At 46.1% G+C, this 12,364-nt stretch overlaps 2 protein-coding genes across 2 annotated transcripts; one reads left to right on the forward strand and one right to left on the reverse strand.

Moving 5' to 3' along the window:
• On the forward strand, nt 592-5,530 carry LOC8073688 (uncharacterized membrane protein YuiD). Its single transcript, XM_002446651.2, has 5 exons — nt 592-927; nt 3,480-3,636; nt 4,076-4,126; nt 4,612-4,704; nt 5,102-5,530. The coding sequence occupies exons 1-5, from the start codon at nt 827-829 to the stop codon at nt 5,168-5,170; spliced, it is 471 nt and encodes a 156-aa protein (XP_002446696.1). The 5' UTR covers nt 592-826; the 3' UTR covers nt 5,171-5,530.
• LOC8073689 (malate synthase, glyoxysomal) lies at nt 6,465-8,997 on the reverse strand. Its single transcript, XM_021462614.1, has 5 exons — nt 8,351-8,997; nt 7,941-8,266; nt 7,520-7,850; nt 6,773-7,430; nt 6,465-6,689 (listed from the first exon to the last, which is right to left on the reverse strand). Exons 1-5 carry the CDS (start codon nt 8,720-8,722, stop codon nt 6,655-6,657), a joined length of 1,722 nt encoding a protein of 573 aa, XP_021318289.1. The 5' UTR covers nt 8,723-8,997; the 3' UTR covers nt 6,465-6,654.

A 12,364-nucleotide genomic window follows, 5' to 3' on the forward strand; every position in this document is an offset into this window, starting at 1 on the left:
CGCTTGTTTGCCATTGCTCCGCGAACTCTCCTCCACAAGTTTCACTATGGAGCAGCTCTACAAAAAATTAGAGTTTGTAGAGTATCTTTTTAGGTGCTTTCACAACTTCACTCTTTTTTCTCGAACTGAGTGCGTAGAACTGAAACCGTTTGGCTAAAAAAACGTGGAGTGGAGCTGAAAAACATGAAGCAGAGCAGTTCCTAAACATTAGTCCCAAATTTTTTGCAAAGTTTTTTTAATCACTTGCAATACATATATAAAGTATTAAATATAGATAAAAATAATTAATTACACAGTTTGTTTATAATTTACGAGATAAAATTTTGACTTAGTTAGTTTATAATTAGATAATAATTATTAAATAAAGGAAAGTATTATTATATCTATTTTGCAAAAAAAAAATGAAACTTGTCGTGGACGTGTACTGCTACCCCAAAGGAATCAACGAAATAGGCCCTACAAGAACACAAAACATTTTTTGTCCAGGCTGGACAGTCGTAGTTCGTACCGTACGTGCAAGCGCGTAACGTAACGGAGCTGTACCGTATTACGGCGGCATTTATATTTACAAGGGAGAGAAATAAAGGGGAAGAAGAAATTAGAAAAAGGGCGAAGAAGGAAGAATGCGTGGGGAAGGCACAAGAACCACCTACGACTATACGACAGCCAGAAGCGTCGGCGAGGCGCTCGTCAAAATCAAATTGCAAACCCAGAAGCCTCCTCGTCCCTCGCAGTTGCTTCCTCGCGGCGGATTCGCATCTTCCGCGGCAGGGAGGGTACTCCGCCGGGGTCGGTCGGCGGGAGAAGAGGGGAGGGGAGCTTCGAGATGGGGACGGCCGCCGCAGCAGCGCGCTTTGTGAACTACCCGCTCGTCGCGGCGCTCCTCGCGTTCGCCGTCGCGCAGTCCTCCAAGTTCTTCACCACCTGGTGAGTCAACCCCGCCAGTTGTACGTCTTCCGCCCCGTCGTCCCCCGCCCCGCCGTTGTGCTCGCATTTCTGTGCGGCGATTTGGATCCTCGGTGGACGCGTCGTTGTTGCTTACGCTTTCGGTGCTCCCGTGCGAGCAATGCTTAGCCGAAGTGGAATCGTGTGAAATTTTCGTGGTTTTTGGGTTCGTAGATCGTCCGCCAAGTACATACTTGTTTCATGGTGTTCCATGGTTGTCTGTGTTAAGTGATTTTAGGTTATTTTTGTTTGGTTGCTCAGTTTGCCAGCTAGAGTCAAGGGCGAATCTAGCTTGTAGCTAGTGGGTGCAAATGCAACACCCAAAATTTGGAAAAACAGTTTTTTTTTTCTAAAATTTCACCATATATCCACCATGTATAGTACAAGTCTCTGCCCCCGCACCGCCCTTTAATTAATTTGCTCTAGCTTCGCCCTCCCCTCTGTAACTGCTTCAGTGTTTAGACTGCAAATCCCATGGTAGCTGTAGTTCCCCAGCTTCACTGCATCAGTAATTTAGATTAACTTCCTCACGCTATTATGGTCTGCCGTATCTGCTCTTGCAAAATATGCAGTCACGAACTATCCACAGGATATTTTGTATATGAGGGGCAACAGAAACACCAAATGCATGTGCTGTGGGAATTGGAGGGCAATGTTGGTGCAAAATATGGAGTCACGAAGTATCCACAGGATATTTGGTATATGAGGGGTAACAGAAACACCAAATGCATGTGCTGTGCGAATTGGACTGCAATTTTGGTGGGCACTAGAGAATTTTTTTTTCCCTGCCTGTTTTTGGTATATGCTGTATTGGAGTAGTGGAGACACCACTTTGGAGCATTTTGCTGTTAGCACTTAGAATATGTAGTGTTGTGCAATTCAGGTATAGAGTACTTTGGAACCCAGAATTCTTCTCGCCCTTTAGGGCTCTATGGACCAAAACCTGTAAAGTATCCCAGTATGTTCGATGGGAGTAGATTGGACTATTTGTTTTTGGGTGCATAGTTTACGTTGGTTGCAAGGGCACAATGGCTGTAACTGTAAGTATGGTGAGCAATCGAAATTACTCTGGTTCTTCTTTGACATTATTGAAAGATTTATGTCACTGTATTATTAGTTATTGGTCTTTCCTGGTAATCTGAGAACAGATTTGTGCTGTCCGAGTTAGGTATGAAGTGCATTGGGACCAGAGTTGTTCTCACTCTAGTTCTTCTGCCTCCCCAGGGCCTGCTTATTGTGTAGTCCCTCCTTCCCGTGCTGTGAATCCTTTGTACAGTGTTGTCTCTCTTTTGGTTTTAATAAAATTCACAGTGGGGGCCTCCCCTGGTGTATATTTCGCTCAAAAAAAAAGAGTTGTTCTCGCTCCTTCGGGCTGTACATTCTAAGACCTGTATTCTGGTTCTATTAGGAATGCTAAAACACATATCCCAGCATGTCAGAGTGTTGCACAAGCTTGGTTGTGTCAATTTATTTGTATTGTTTGTATTTGGTCACATACTGTTTCTGTTAGTTACAAAGAATAGCTGTAGGTATGGTAAGTAATCTAAATAACTCTTGTTCTTCCTTGTTAACGTATATTGGAAGAATAGGTCAACACAGATGGTAACTTTGGTATCTGTGTATTGTGCATGCATGAAAATAGGCCCTGCCATTGCCATTGGATTTAATTGCCCTCACTGTTTTGTAGCTGTACAGTACCATAATGATATTTTTTTTGACATGCCTGATATTGTTAACAAAATTGATTGCTTGGTGACCATTTGATGACACAATCACACAAAGACCTAATTGGCATCAGGGCAGATTTTTTGGGAACACTGTGTATTCTAACTGGAATTTGGTCGCTCATATACCTTGTTCTCATAATCTCATCTAGTTTGCTATAAGAATTGATCTGCTCTGCTCTAATTGTATGGTCATAATCAATTTGGATATGAAAAAGGAGTGCAGAAACTCACAGACATCAATTAGTCATATGTATTTTTTAATGACAGATTTAAAAGTCCTTTTGTATTGTGTAATTGAATTCATCTTAGCATAGGATTTTTTTCCACCAAATTGAATTTTATTACCCAAAAGCAACGGAATTACAAAAGTTTTGCAATCCATAGTTTGATACTCAACCGAGCTAACGAACTGCCAGATTGAACTGAACGCGCAGAGTTCAGTCAACAGGCGATCAAAAACCACTGAAACCCAACATAGACTACAAAAAGGACAGCACAAACAACGACCAAGTTTAGCACTACTCGCTGTCAAGGCTAGGAACTTTATTACAAGTCCAGATTGGCTAATACAGCACATAAGATGGGTCCAAGCCGCACGCCTTCTAGACGCCCACACTGTAAACTTCTTGTTTAGATGATCGTGAGTCTGTTATCTCCATAGAAAATGCTGGTGTTGATGCCTAAGCCTAAATCAAAACCAAATTGATTTTTGGTCCATATATCACTTTAGTGTAATACTCTGATGATGGCATTTCTATTTATTCCAAATTTTTTCCTAACACTTATTCTGACAATGCTTTGGTGTAGGTACAAAGATGGCCGGTGGGATGCCAGACAGTTTATAGCTTCTGGAGGGATGCCATCATCCCACTCAGCTACAGTGACAGCACTTGCAGTGTCTGTGGGAATCCAAGAAGGCTTTCGTAGTGCAACCTTTGCAACTGCACTGGTCTTTGCATGCGTGGTGCGAACAATATTGAAGTTATTTATTCGTTATTTAATTGTCTGTCTAGTTGTGTAGACTGTAGAATGCTGGACTAGTTTGTACTCCCTTCATTCCAAATTACAAGATGTTCTAGTTTTCTAGATACATTGCTTTTACTATGTATTTGGACATAGTGTATATCTAAGTGCATAGCAAAAGCTATGTATTTAGAAAACCCAAAACGTCTTATAATTTGGAACGGAGGGAGTACTAAATAGTTAGCTTGATTTAGCTCTTGTGCATCTAGGTATTCTGCAAATCTTTTTCATATTAAACTACTGCTTGAACTGCATTTTGATTGCAGTACTCAAGTTCATCTACTTCTTGCAGTGAGTCAAGGATGTGCATTCTTGCTAGCTGTTACTTGTTCTTATCAATGCAACCTTTGGTTTGACTTAGTTTGAACTTTTGTTTGCAGGTTATGCATGATGCTTTTGGAGTCCGGTTACATGCCGGGAAGCAGGCAGAGGTTTGCCACTGTCACCCTAAAATGACATATATGGCGTTGTGTTTAAACAGAGCACCAACATTTTCTGCAAAATTGCTATTTGACTTTAGTTACATTGATAAGTTTTCTTCTTTTAGCATAAAAATCTGGATGATATTTGCCTTTTCATGGGGCACTTAACTTAATAAATAAGTCATTGAAGAGTATCCTTATCCGAGATGATTGTTCTGTTCCCAAACACTTCACTTTATGCCTGAAAAGATGGATGAAAAAATGTACTTTTGAAATTCTTCATTGACATTCAAATGTGACTAGCATGAAGTATGAAGTAACCTTTTCTTATGAAATGATATTTCTATCATGTTTACATGCTCCGTCACCAGTTAATGTCAAAATTATTTCGTTAAGAATTTTAAGATATAATATCTCATTCAATATGGTATTTTCAAGTTCCTGTAACAGCAAGGCAAGATGGATGCTTATGCTGTTTATGCAAATCCTTTCAGGTGCTGAATCAAATTGTCTATGAGCTGCCAGAAGAACACCCATTATCAGAGACAAAGCCATTGCGTGAAATCCTTGGACATACTGTTCCTCAGGTTGAATTAAATGCTTTGTATTACCTCCCTTGATATTTTAACTATTCTGTGGCCGTTCTTTTTCAGTTTATCAAATATGAAGATGTTAGATGCACTGGGTAACTATAGGCTACAGCATTCCTAACCTGTGATTGACAATCAGTTTCAGCGTGTAAAAACCCTATTACCCTACTATCCTGAAAAATGCTTAAAATGCAAATGAAATTAAGAACGTTTTCACATGCAGATAACGAAGTGTGCCTATTTCCTTCATCGTCTATACCATCGTTATCACCTCTGATATATTGAATTTCTCTTCTAATTGTCTGACACAACAGTTTGACAGCAGTCCACAATCAGATAGTACATGCAACCTTCTAGGAGTAATATATATATATTCTCTCTTTGGACATGTCAGGTTGTGGCCGGTTGCATCCTTGGAATCCTCATGGCTGTCGTTATGCACTTGGCTCTCGGCAGTTCTTAGTCAAGTGTTGTTCCTGGATGTCGTGACAGATCACCAAATATCTAGCTGGTGATGGCTACAAAGCATGAAAGGATGATCTCCCCATGGATCTGGTTGTCTCAAGTGTTTGACAGTACAAAGTTCTAACTGATTTAGATCTGGACTGTAGGATATAGGTTGTAGCTCGAGTTGGTTGTTGTAAATCTGAAAAGTTTTACTTTCAACTCCAACCACGGTGTGATGGAAGCTTTGTTATACAATCAGCAGCAGTAAGATCATTCTTAGGTAATGAAATGGATATCACGCCATCACATTGGCTTTCTGCTTCCTTCATTCCAAATTGTAAGTATTCATAGGTATATAAGTTTTATTATGTCTCTAGATATACATTATATGTAGATACATAGTAAAAACTTGTATCTAGAAAAGCCACAAGGACTTATAATTTAAAATAGAGGGAGTACAACTTACAATTTGGAAAGAATACAGGGAGTACTTGTTTATGGTGTCTTTGGTTTGAGGGCGAAGTTGGATGGGATATGACCATCCATGAATTTGATGATATGTTCGACCCTATGGATGTGACGGGAGAATACTCCTGGATATCCATATGTAACCGCCAGTGAACAAAACAACACTTATCTATGGATGGCCATTTCCCATGACCCATCGATAGATATCTATTCAACCAACACAGTTTCTAAATGCGGTTCATCGGTATCTTGAGTTGCGAGATCATACCATTGTACGTTTAGTGTGGTTCATTTGTAGCTTGAGTTGAGAGATCATACCATTGTACGTTTAGTTTCAACGGTGATTCATGCTAGCTCTAGATTCCAGATAAACCTTGTTTGAATTGACAAGTTGTGTATCGGAGTTCATTTACTCTGTTTTGATCAGGAACCCTTTGGCAAGAAATTTTAATTAAACCTCTTGACAAAACCACGTTAAAGAAGTTTGGTCCCCAATAGTGTATAATTTGATGTTGTACACATTTGTTTTTTCTATTAGCGTGATTGAAGTTAAAGAAGTCTGATTTATAATAAAATTAAAACGATCTACGTTTTAGAACGACAGTTTTTTTTTTGTTTTTTTTTGGGGGGGGGGGGGGGGGGGGGGGTTGAATAGATAGTTTCAGTTCTCTCATACAGGTCGTTCATAATCCAGATGTGGACGCAGTTGTCCTTTCCGGTTCAACTGAGGTGCCATTTGAAAGGATAACGCGCACGCAAACATTAATGGAAATTAATGGCGCTCGGACTGAACACCATGCGAGCGTTTACGGTTTTTGTTTGGTTCACTGCGAGTCGTTCACTGCCTAAACCAGGAGTAATCAATTTCTTGAAGCTCGGAATCACTTACACTCATTCAGTGCTGTCACGAACCAAACAGCATCTTAACCTTTAGTTTATTATTACATATAGACCACCATGTATTATCATAAGCACGACTAAAAGCACCCAAAACAGACAAAATATGCAGTGTGCTTAGGCTGTTCGTGTCTATCATGCTTGTTGGTCATCCGTCCTTATTTCGTTGGCTGCATTAGACAGCGAGGCGTTATTTCTGAAAGCTGACCGCACTGCCAACAAAAAGCTATTCAGAGCTTGCACGGTGAAGCACCTGGATGGTGCGCCACGATGAGGTTGTACGCGTCGAGCGTGAGGAAGTCGTCCAGCTCCGGCGCGGTGCACTGCCGGCTGAAGATCCTGCCTGCCTCCTCGTACCGCCCCTTCCGGAACCTCTCGTGGCCGACCTCCGCCTCGACCCTCGCCATCTCCTCCTCGACGACGCGCGCGAGCAGGTCCGGCGTCGCGCGCACCTCCACGCCGCCGGCGTCCAGCGCCGCGCCGTGGTGCAGCCACTGCCAGTTCTGGACGCGGCTGATCTCCGCCGTGGCCGCGTCCTCCATCAGGTTGTACAGCGGGACGGAGCCCGAGCCGCCCAGCCACGCCGCGAGGTACTGCACGCCCACGCGGACGTTGAGCCGCAGTGCGTCCACCGTGCGCGCGCCCCGCGGCGGCTGGATGAGGTCCTCCTCTCTGACGCTGGCGCCCTCGTGCTCGTGCCCCCCGGCGGCGGCGCCGTCGCCGATGATGATCTGGTTCGGCCTCCCGCCGAGGTGGCCCTCGAAGACCTCCCGGACCGCCGGGATGAGCCCCGGGTGCGCCGCCCACGTGCCGTCGTGCCCCGCGCGCACCTCCCTCAGCTTGTCCTTGCGCACCAGCTCCAGCGCCGCCTCGTTCGCCGCCGCGTCGTCCTTGATCGGAATCTGAGCCGCCTGCGTGCATGCGATTGGTGAGTTCGTTCGTTGCACGGTTAATTAGTTACGTGACGTCGACCGCCCATGGCGCCCATTGGTGAGCTTACCATGCCGCCCATGGCGTGGACGCCGCGGCGGTGGCAGGTGTGGATGAGGAGGTGGGAGTAGGAGCGCATGAAGTGCTGGGCCATGCCGACGAGGGCGCGGTCGGGGAGGAGGCGGTCCGGGTGGGCGCGGAACGTCTTGACGTAGCTGAAGATGTAGTCCCAGCGGCCGCAGTTGAGCCCCGCCGAGTGCTCGCGCAGCTCGTGCAGGACCTCGTTCATCTGGAAGACCGCCGGCAGCGTCTCCACCAGCACCGTCGCCCGGATGCTCCCCGGCTCGATCCCAGCAGCTTTCTCCGCTCTCTGGAACACCCCGTTCCATATCCTCGCTTCCCTGCAGCAGACGACGACGCACGTGTTGCAGATTACGTCACTGCCGCGCACACGTGTGTGTGTGCACCGTGTTCATATGGCCCCGGCGTACCTGGAGTGCTCCATCTTGGGGAGGTAAAAGAATGGGCCGAAGCCGGCGCCCTGGCCGGCGCGGAAGGCGGCGTGGTTGTGGAAGAAGTAGAGGCCGAAGTCGACGAGGCAGCCGATGGCCGGCTCGCCGTCGACGAGGATGTGCGCCTCGGGGAGGTGCCAGCCGCGGGGGCGGACGAAGAGCTTGGCGGTTCGGTCGTTGAGCTTGTACTCCCGCCCGCGCGCCGCGTCGCGGTAGGTGATGGTGCCAGCCACGGCGTCCCGCAGGTTCACCTGCCCGTGCATCAGGTTCTCCCACGTCGGCGACAGCGCGTCCTCGAAGTCAGCCTGCCACGTACGATTTCATGTCGTCTCAGCCTCTTCTCAGCATCACACGATTTCAAGTTTGCACTCGTGTGTGTGCGCGCTTACCATGAAGACCTTGGCGCCGGAGTTGAGCGCGTTGATGACCATCTTCCGCGGCTCGGCGGGGCCCGTGATCTCGACGGTGCGGTCGGCGACGGCCGGCGGCACGGGCGCGCACGTCCAGTCCCCGTCGCGCACGAGCCTCGTGGCCGGGTCGAACCGCGGCAGCTCGCCGGCGTCGTACCGCCGCTGGGCCTCCCGCCGCTGCTCCATGGCGTAGCGGACGGCGCCGCGGAACTCGCGTTGCAGGCCGGCCACGAACCCCAGCGCGTCGCGGGTGAGGATCGACGCGAACTCCCGGTCGTACCGCCCGCGGACGTCCACGCCCTCCGGCGCGTCGTAGCATGGCGCCGGCGCCGCGGTGGTGCTCGCAGCCATTGAAAGCGTTCGGCGTGAGCAGAGCAGTGGCGATGGGAGTGCGAATTGAGGAGCGTGCGTGCAGCTCCTGTCGTGTCGAACTTGAAGTGCGCGTGTTTTCCTTCGGTCTCCAGGGAGAGCCAGGATATATATGGTGACAGACCGAGAGCCCGCCCGGGACTGGACACTGGAGGCGATAGCGCAGGAGTGCCGAAATGCAGTGTGAGATGTGCAGCGATCTTCTATTTTCGCATGGCGACAGCGGCAGCGTTCACTCCCATTCCGGCCCGAGCGTCCGGCGCCCGGCGGCGGCTCGTGCTGGTGACGCCGTCCCCAGAGAGAAATCCCCGCACCGAACGGCAGGCTGACGTCATGCGTGACAGAGATCGTAGGTACGGCCGAATTATTGATGACATACATACGTTTTTTTAAAAAAATATAGTATTATTGATGAGGTGGATGAGTGAAGAATGACGAGGCGTCCATTTCCAAAGGAAAAACAAGGGGAAAGGAGAGTGAGGCATGGCGACCGACGTGGTGTGGTGGTTACGATAAGGAGCCCTAGCTAGCTCATGCACGCATCAGCGTGTGCGGGATAAGCATGGGCGTATTATATAGCTTGTCACTCCGGCGCACCGCGAGGAGGAAGTGTTGGTTCAACTTGTACCAGCCGCGGTTGGCCGCTTCTGCTCCTGTTCTTATCCGATCCGTCTGCCCAGCACAGCAGCAGCATGGCATCGCTGGAGAGGCGTGGCGTCGTGGTGCAAAGCCCACCGGTCCGATCGAGTTGCTCGCTCGCTGGCGCTGCCTATGCGGTGTGGCCGGCGGGAGCGGGGGACAGATATCCCCGCTCGGCCGGTCCCCGGGACGAGCCTTGCACGAGTCCTGCGTACGTGACAACTTTTGTTAGCACGGTGCGGTGCGGTGCGGACGGGACGGTCTCGTGTGGCGTGCCCGCGGCCCGCCACCGGTGACGGCGAGCGGGGGCGCGGCCGGGCCATCGCCGCGCTGCGGCCTTCGGGCCCGCGGCGGCGCGAGTGGCGTTCGACGTTGGACAACGGCTGTCGCGAGGTTACCACCTGGGCCATCTGCTCGGTGCCTCGTCGTCTCTTGTCCGCGCGTATCGTGGGCTTTCCTGGGCTGTGCACGCTCCCACCGGCCGACCGCTTGTGTGTTTTCCTTTCAAGACGGAACAAGGAAGATTCTTTCTTTTCAAGCATTTTCACTTTATTTATTAACTAGGTAGTGTGCCCGTACGTTGCTACGGGATAGCTAACAATTTATATTAAAAATACATAGATCGCACAATAAAATTTTAATACTGTGAAATTTAAGTATCAATATTAAAATAACATTAAATACAAACCACAAAGTTTTATGAATGAAACTCTACTTTATAGATATTTTCATGTGTTTACTAAAAGTTTGGTTGTCCCGTAGCGGTGTGTTTTTCAGTGTGTTGTCCCAATACAATTTATGTGTCTATTGTATTCTTTTGAATGTTAGAATGAAGGTTTTTTTAGTAATTTTTTAATTTAGGGGATGGCTTCTGTTGCTTGCTGTTGGTTATATTGTAGATAATGCATCAACAATCCTGTTAGATATGATATGGCCGTAGTGAAATCATATATAGCTTTACAAGTAAATTTGACCATCGTGCAATATGGAACTGCACAGAATTGACGCTAATGATTATTGCCACAACACATGCGGGCCAACATGGAAGTGCACATAATTGGCACTAACGATCCTGCCTCATGCAGGCCACTGATGGACTACTACATCTCTAATTACATAGTGAAGTCAGACTCTAAACAAGTCACTGTTGATAGTGATCTAACTGGAAAGCAGTCTGATCAAAACATATTGAGAACTTCTCAATGAAGTGCAGGTAAATAGGCTAACAGTTTGATAATGCTGTAACAATAAAAATATATGCATTCCCTTGCATAGTTGCACTATACTATAGTGGGGTACTTCAAATCATCTTCTCATTGTTGGAATCGGTCAATTTGTTTCAAATGGACACTTGAACAGAAGTACGGTGCTTAGATTTTTTTTCTTGAAACAAAATACATCTTATTTTCAAAGTAAATCATAATTAACACTGTTTTATATTTTTAGAGCCAAATGCACAGTTCTGTTATTAGTTCATATAATGGTTTAATCGTGCATTATAACTGCTATCAATATATACTATAATAGACAGGATTTTGGCAATTTTTAGCATGACTTGTCGTGCCATGTATACAGTCTGACCAAGGAGCAGATCATGAGAGAGACACGTATCGTCTAGCCGGGATGCAGATCGCGAGGGTTGGTGAACGCTGGCCTTGGCGACGGACAGACGTCGCTGGCCTGGAGTAGCAGATCGATGTCGTCGAGTTGTCACAGGGTGTCGGAGGATTGCAGTAGCGGATCGCAGGGATCAGACTTGGTGGCGGCAGTGGCGGCTTGGAGGAGATCGCTGTCGAGCAGTCATAACGAAGCCAGTTTTTTCACGCGTGCTGGGTTGCGGGAGGCGCTAATAGCGATCGCATGAGACCAGGCGCTGATTGCTTCTTCTTCTTCTTCTTCTTCTTCTTCTTCTTCTTCTTCTTCTTCTTCTTTTTTTTCTGCATGGAATAGCGTTGTTTGTTTGCTTTCTTTTTTATTTGCTTGGAACAGATTGCAGCGTTGTTTGTTTGCTTCCTGATTGCAAAAATGAAAAAGATTATGAGGACCTGTTTTATTTGGAAAGAAGAAGATGGTGATTTGCTAGGAGGGTTTGCACGGATTGCAGGATTTTTTAGAAACAACAGGAGGCATCGCGGGCGCATGTCAGGTGCTAACTTTCCTTTTCGTCCGTACATGTTATTTTGATTTTCTTTTGGAGCTGAATTGATCGTGCGCATGCCGTGGTGTTTAATTTCCTTTTTTGTCCGTACGTATTTTTTTTCCTTTTGGGGCTGCATGCGGGGTCGCAAGGAGAGAAGAGAGGTTACACCAAACAAAAGTTGCACGAAAAAATTATCTTCCTTTTGTTCTTTTTAGTTGTAGGAGATTATGGCTTCAAACACACTGACTAAAAATGAGCTAAAATAGTTTAATCCCACTAGTCACTTAAGAGCAGCTAAAATAGTTTTAGCTAACTACAATTTAGCAGGGAAACCAAACAGAATCTTAGTATCTAATTATGGACTAATTATATTCAAAAAAATTGGTCTCACAAATTATATACAAACTGTGTAATTATTTATTTTTTTATTTATATTTAATTCCTTATGCATGCGTTCGATTCGATGTGATGGAAAAAAAAGAAAATTTTTGGGAACTAAACAAGGCCTATCTAGGAAATAAGGGATTCGATGAGTGCAGAGCAAGCAAAAGCATTCGAGGTCTCGAGGAGATAAGAGTTGCGTTTGTGCGTATCACGTCAGAATCCAGGGTGGAATGAAGCTACGTCCCTGTTCATAGTATAATCATGTTATTTTAGCTTTCCTTCTCTATTTTTAAAATACACTATGTGTGAAAAAGTGATGGCTAAAAATACTATTTGTTGATTTATTATAAGAAAAAGAACAATACTAATATTGTTCTTACAATAAATTAACAAATAGTAATTTTAGCCATAGTTTTTTAGACAAACTAACATGCTCATTCTACACTTCTACGGTTTTTAGG

This window comes from Sorghum bicolor, chromosome 6 (genome assembly GCF_000003195.3).
Source record: "Sorghum bicolor cultivar BTx623 chromosome 6, Sorghum_bicolor_NCBIv3, whole genome shotgun sequence".
Taxonomy (NCBI): domain Eukaryota; kingdom Viridiplantae; phylum Streptophyta; class Magnoliopsida; order Poales; family Poaceae; genus Sorghum; species Sorghum bicolor.

Excerpts from the sequence above, each read along its gene's own strand:
- LOC8073688 (XM_002446651.2), top strand. The coding sequence starts at position 827 with ATGGGGACGGCCGCCGCAGCAGCGCGCTTTGTGAACTACCCGCTCGTC. Across the intron at positions 3,637-4,075 it reads CACTGGTCTTTGCATGCGTG|GTTATGCATGATGCTTTTGG; the intron begins GTGCGAACAATA and ends TTTTGTTTGCAG. Across the intron at positions 4,127-4,611 it reads ATGCCGGGAAGCAGGCAGAG|GTGCTGAATCAAATTGTCTA; the intron begins GTTTGCCACTGT and ends AAATCCTTTCAG.
- LOC8073689 (XM_021462614.1), bottom strand. The coding sequence starts at position 8,722 with ATGGCTGCGAGCACCACCGCGGCGCCGGCGCCATGCTACGACGCGCCG. Across the intron at positions 7,431-7,519 it reads TCCACGCCATGGGCGGCATG|GCGGCTCAGATTCCGATCAA; the intron begins GTAAGCTCACCA and ends GCATGCACGCAG. Across the intron at positions 6,690-6,772 it reads CATCGTGGCGCACCATCCAG|CCAACGAAATAAGGACGGAT; the intron begins GTGCTTCACCGT and ends TGTCTAATGCAG.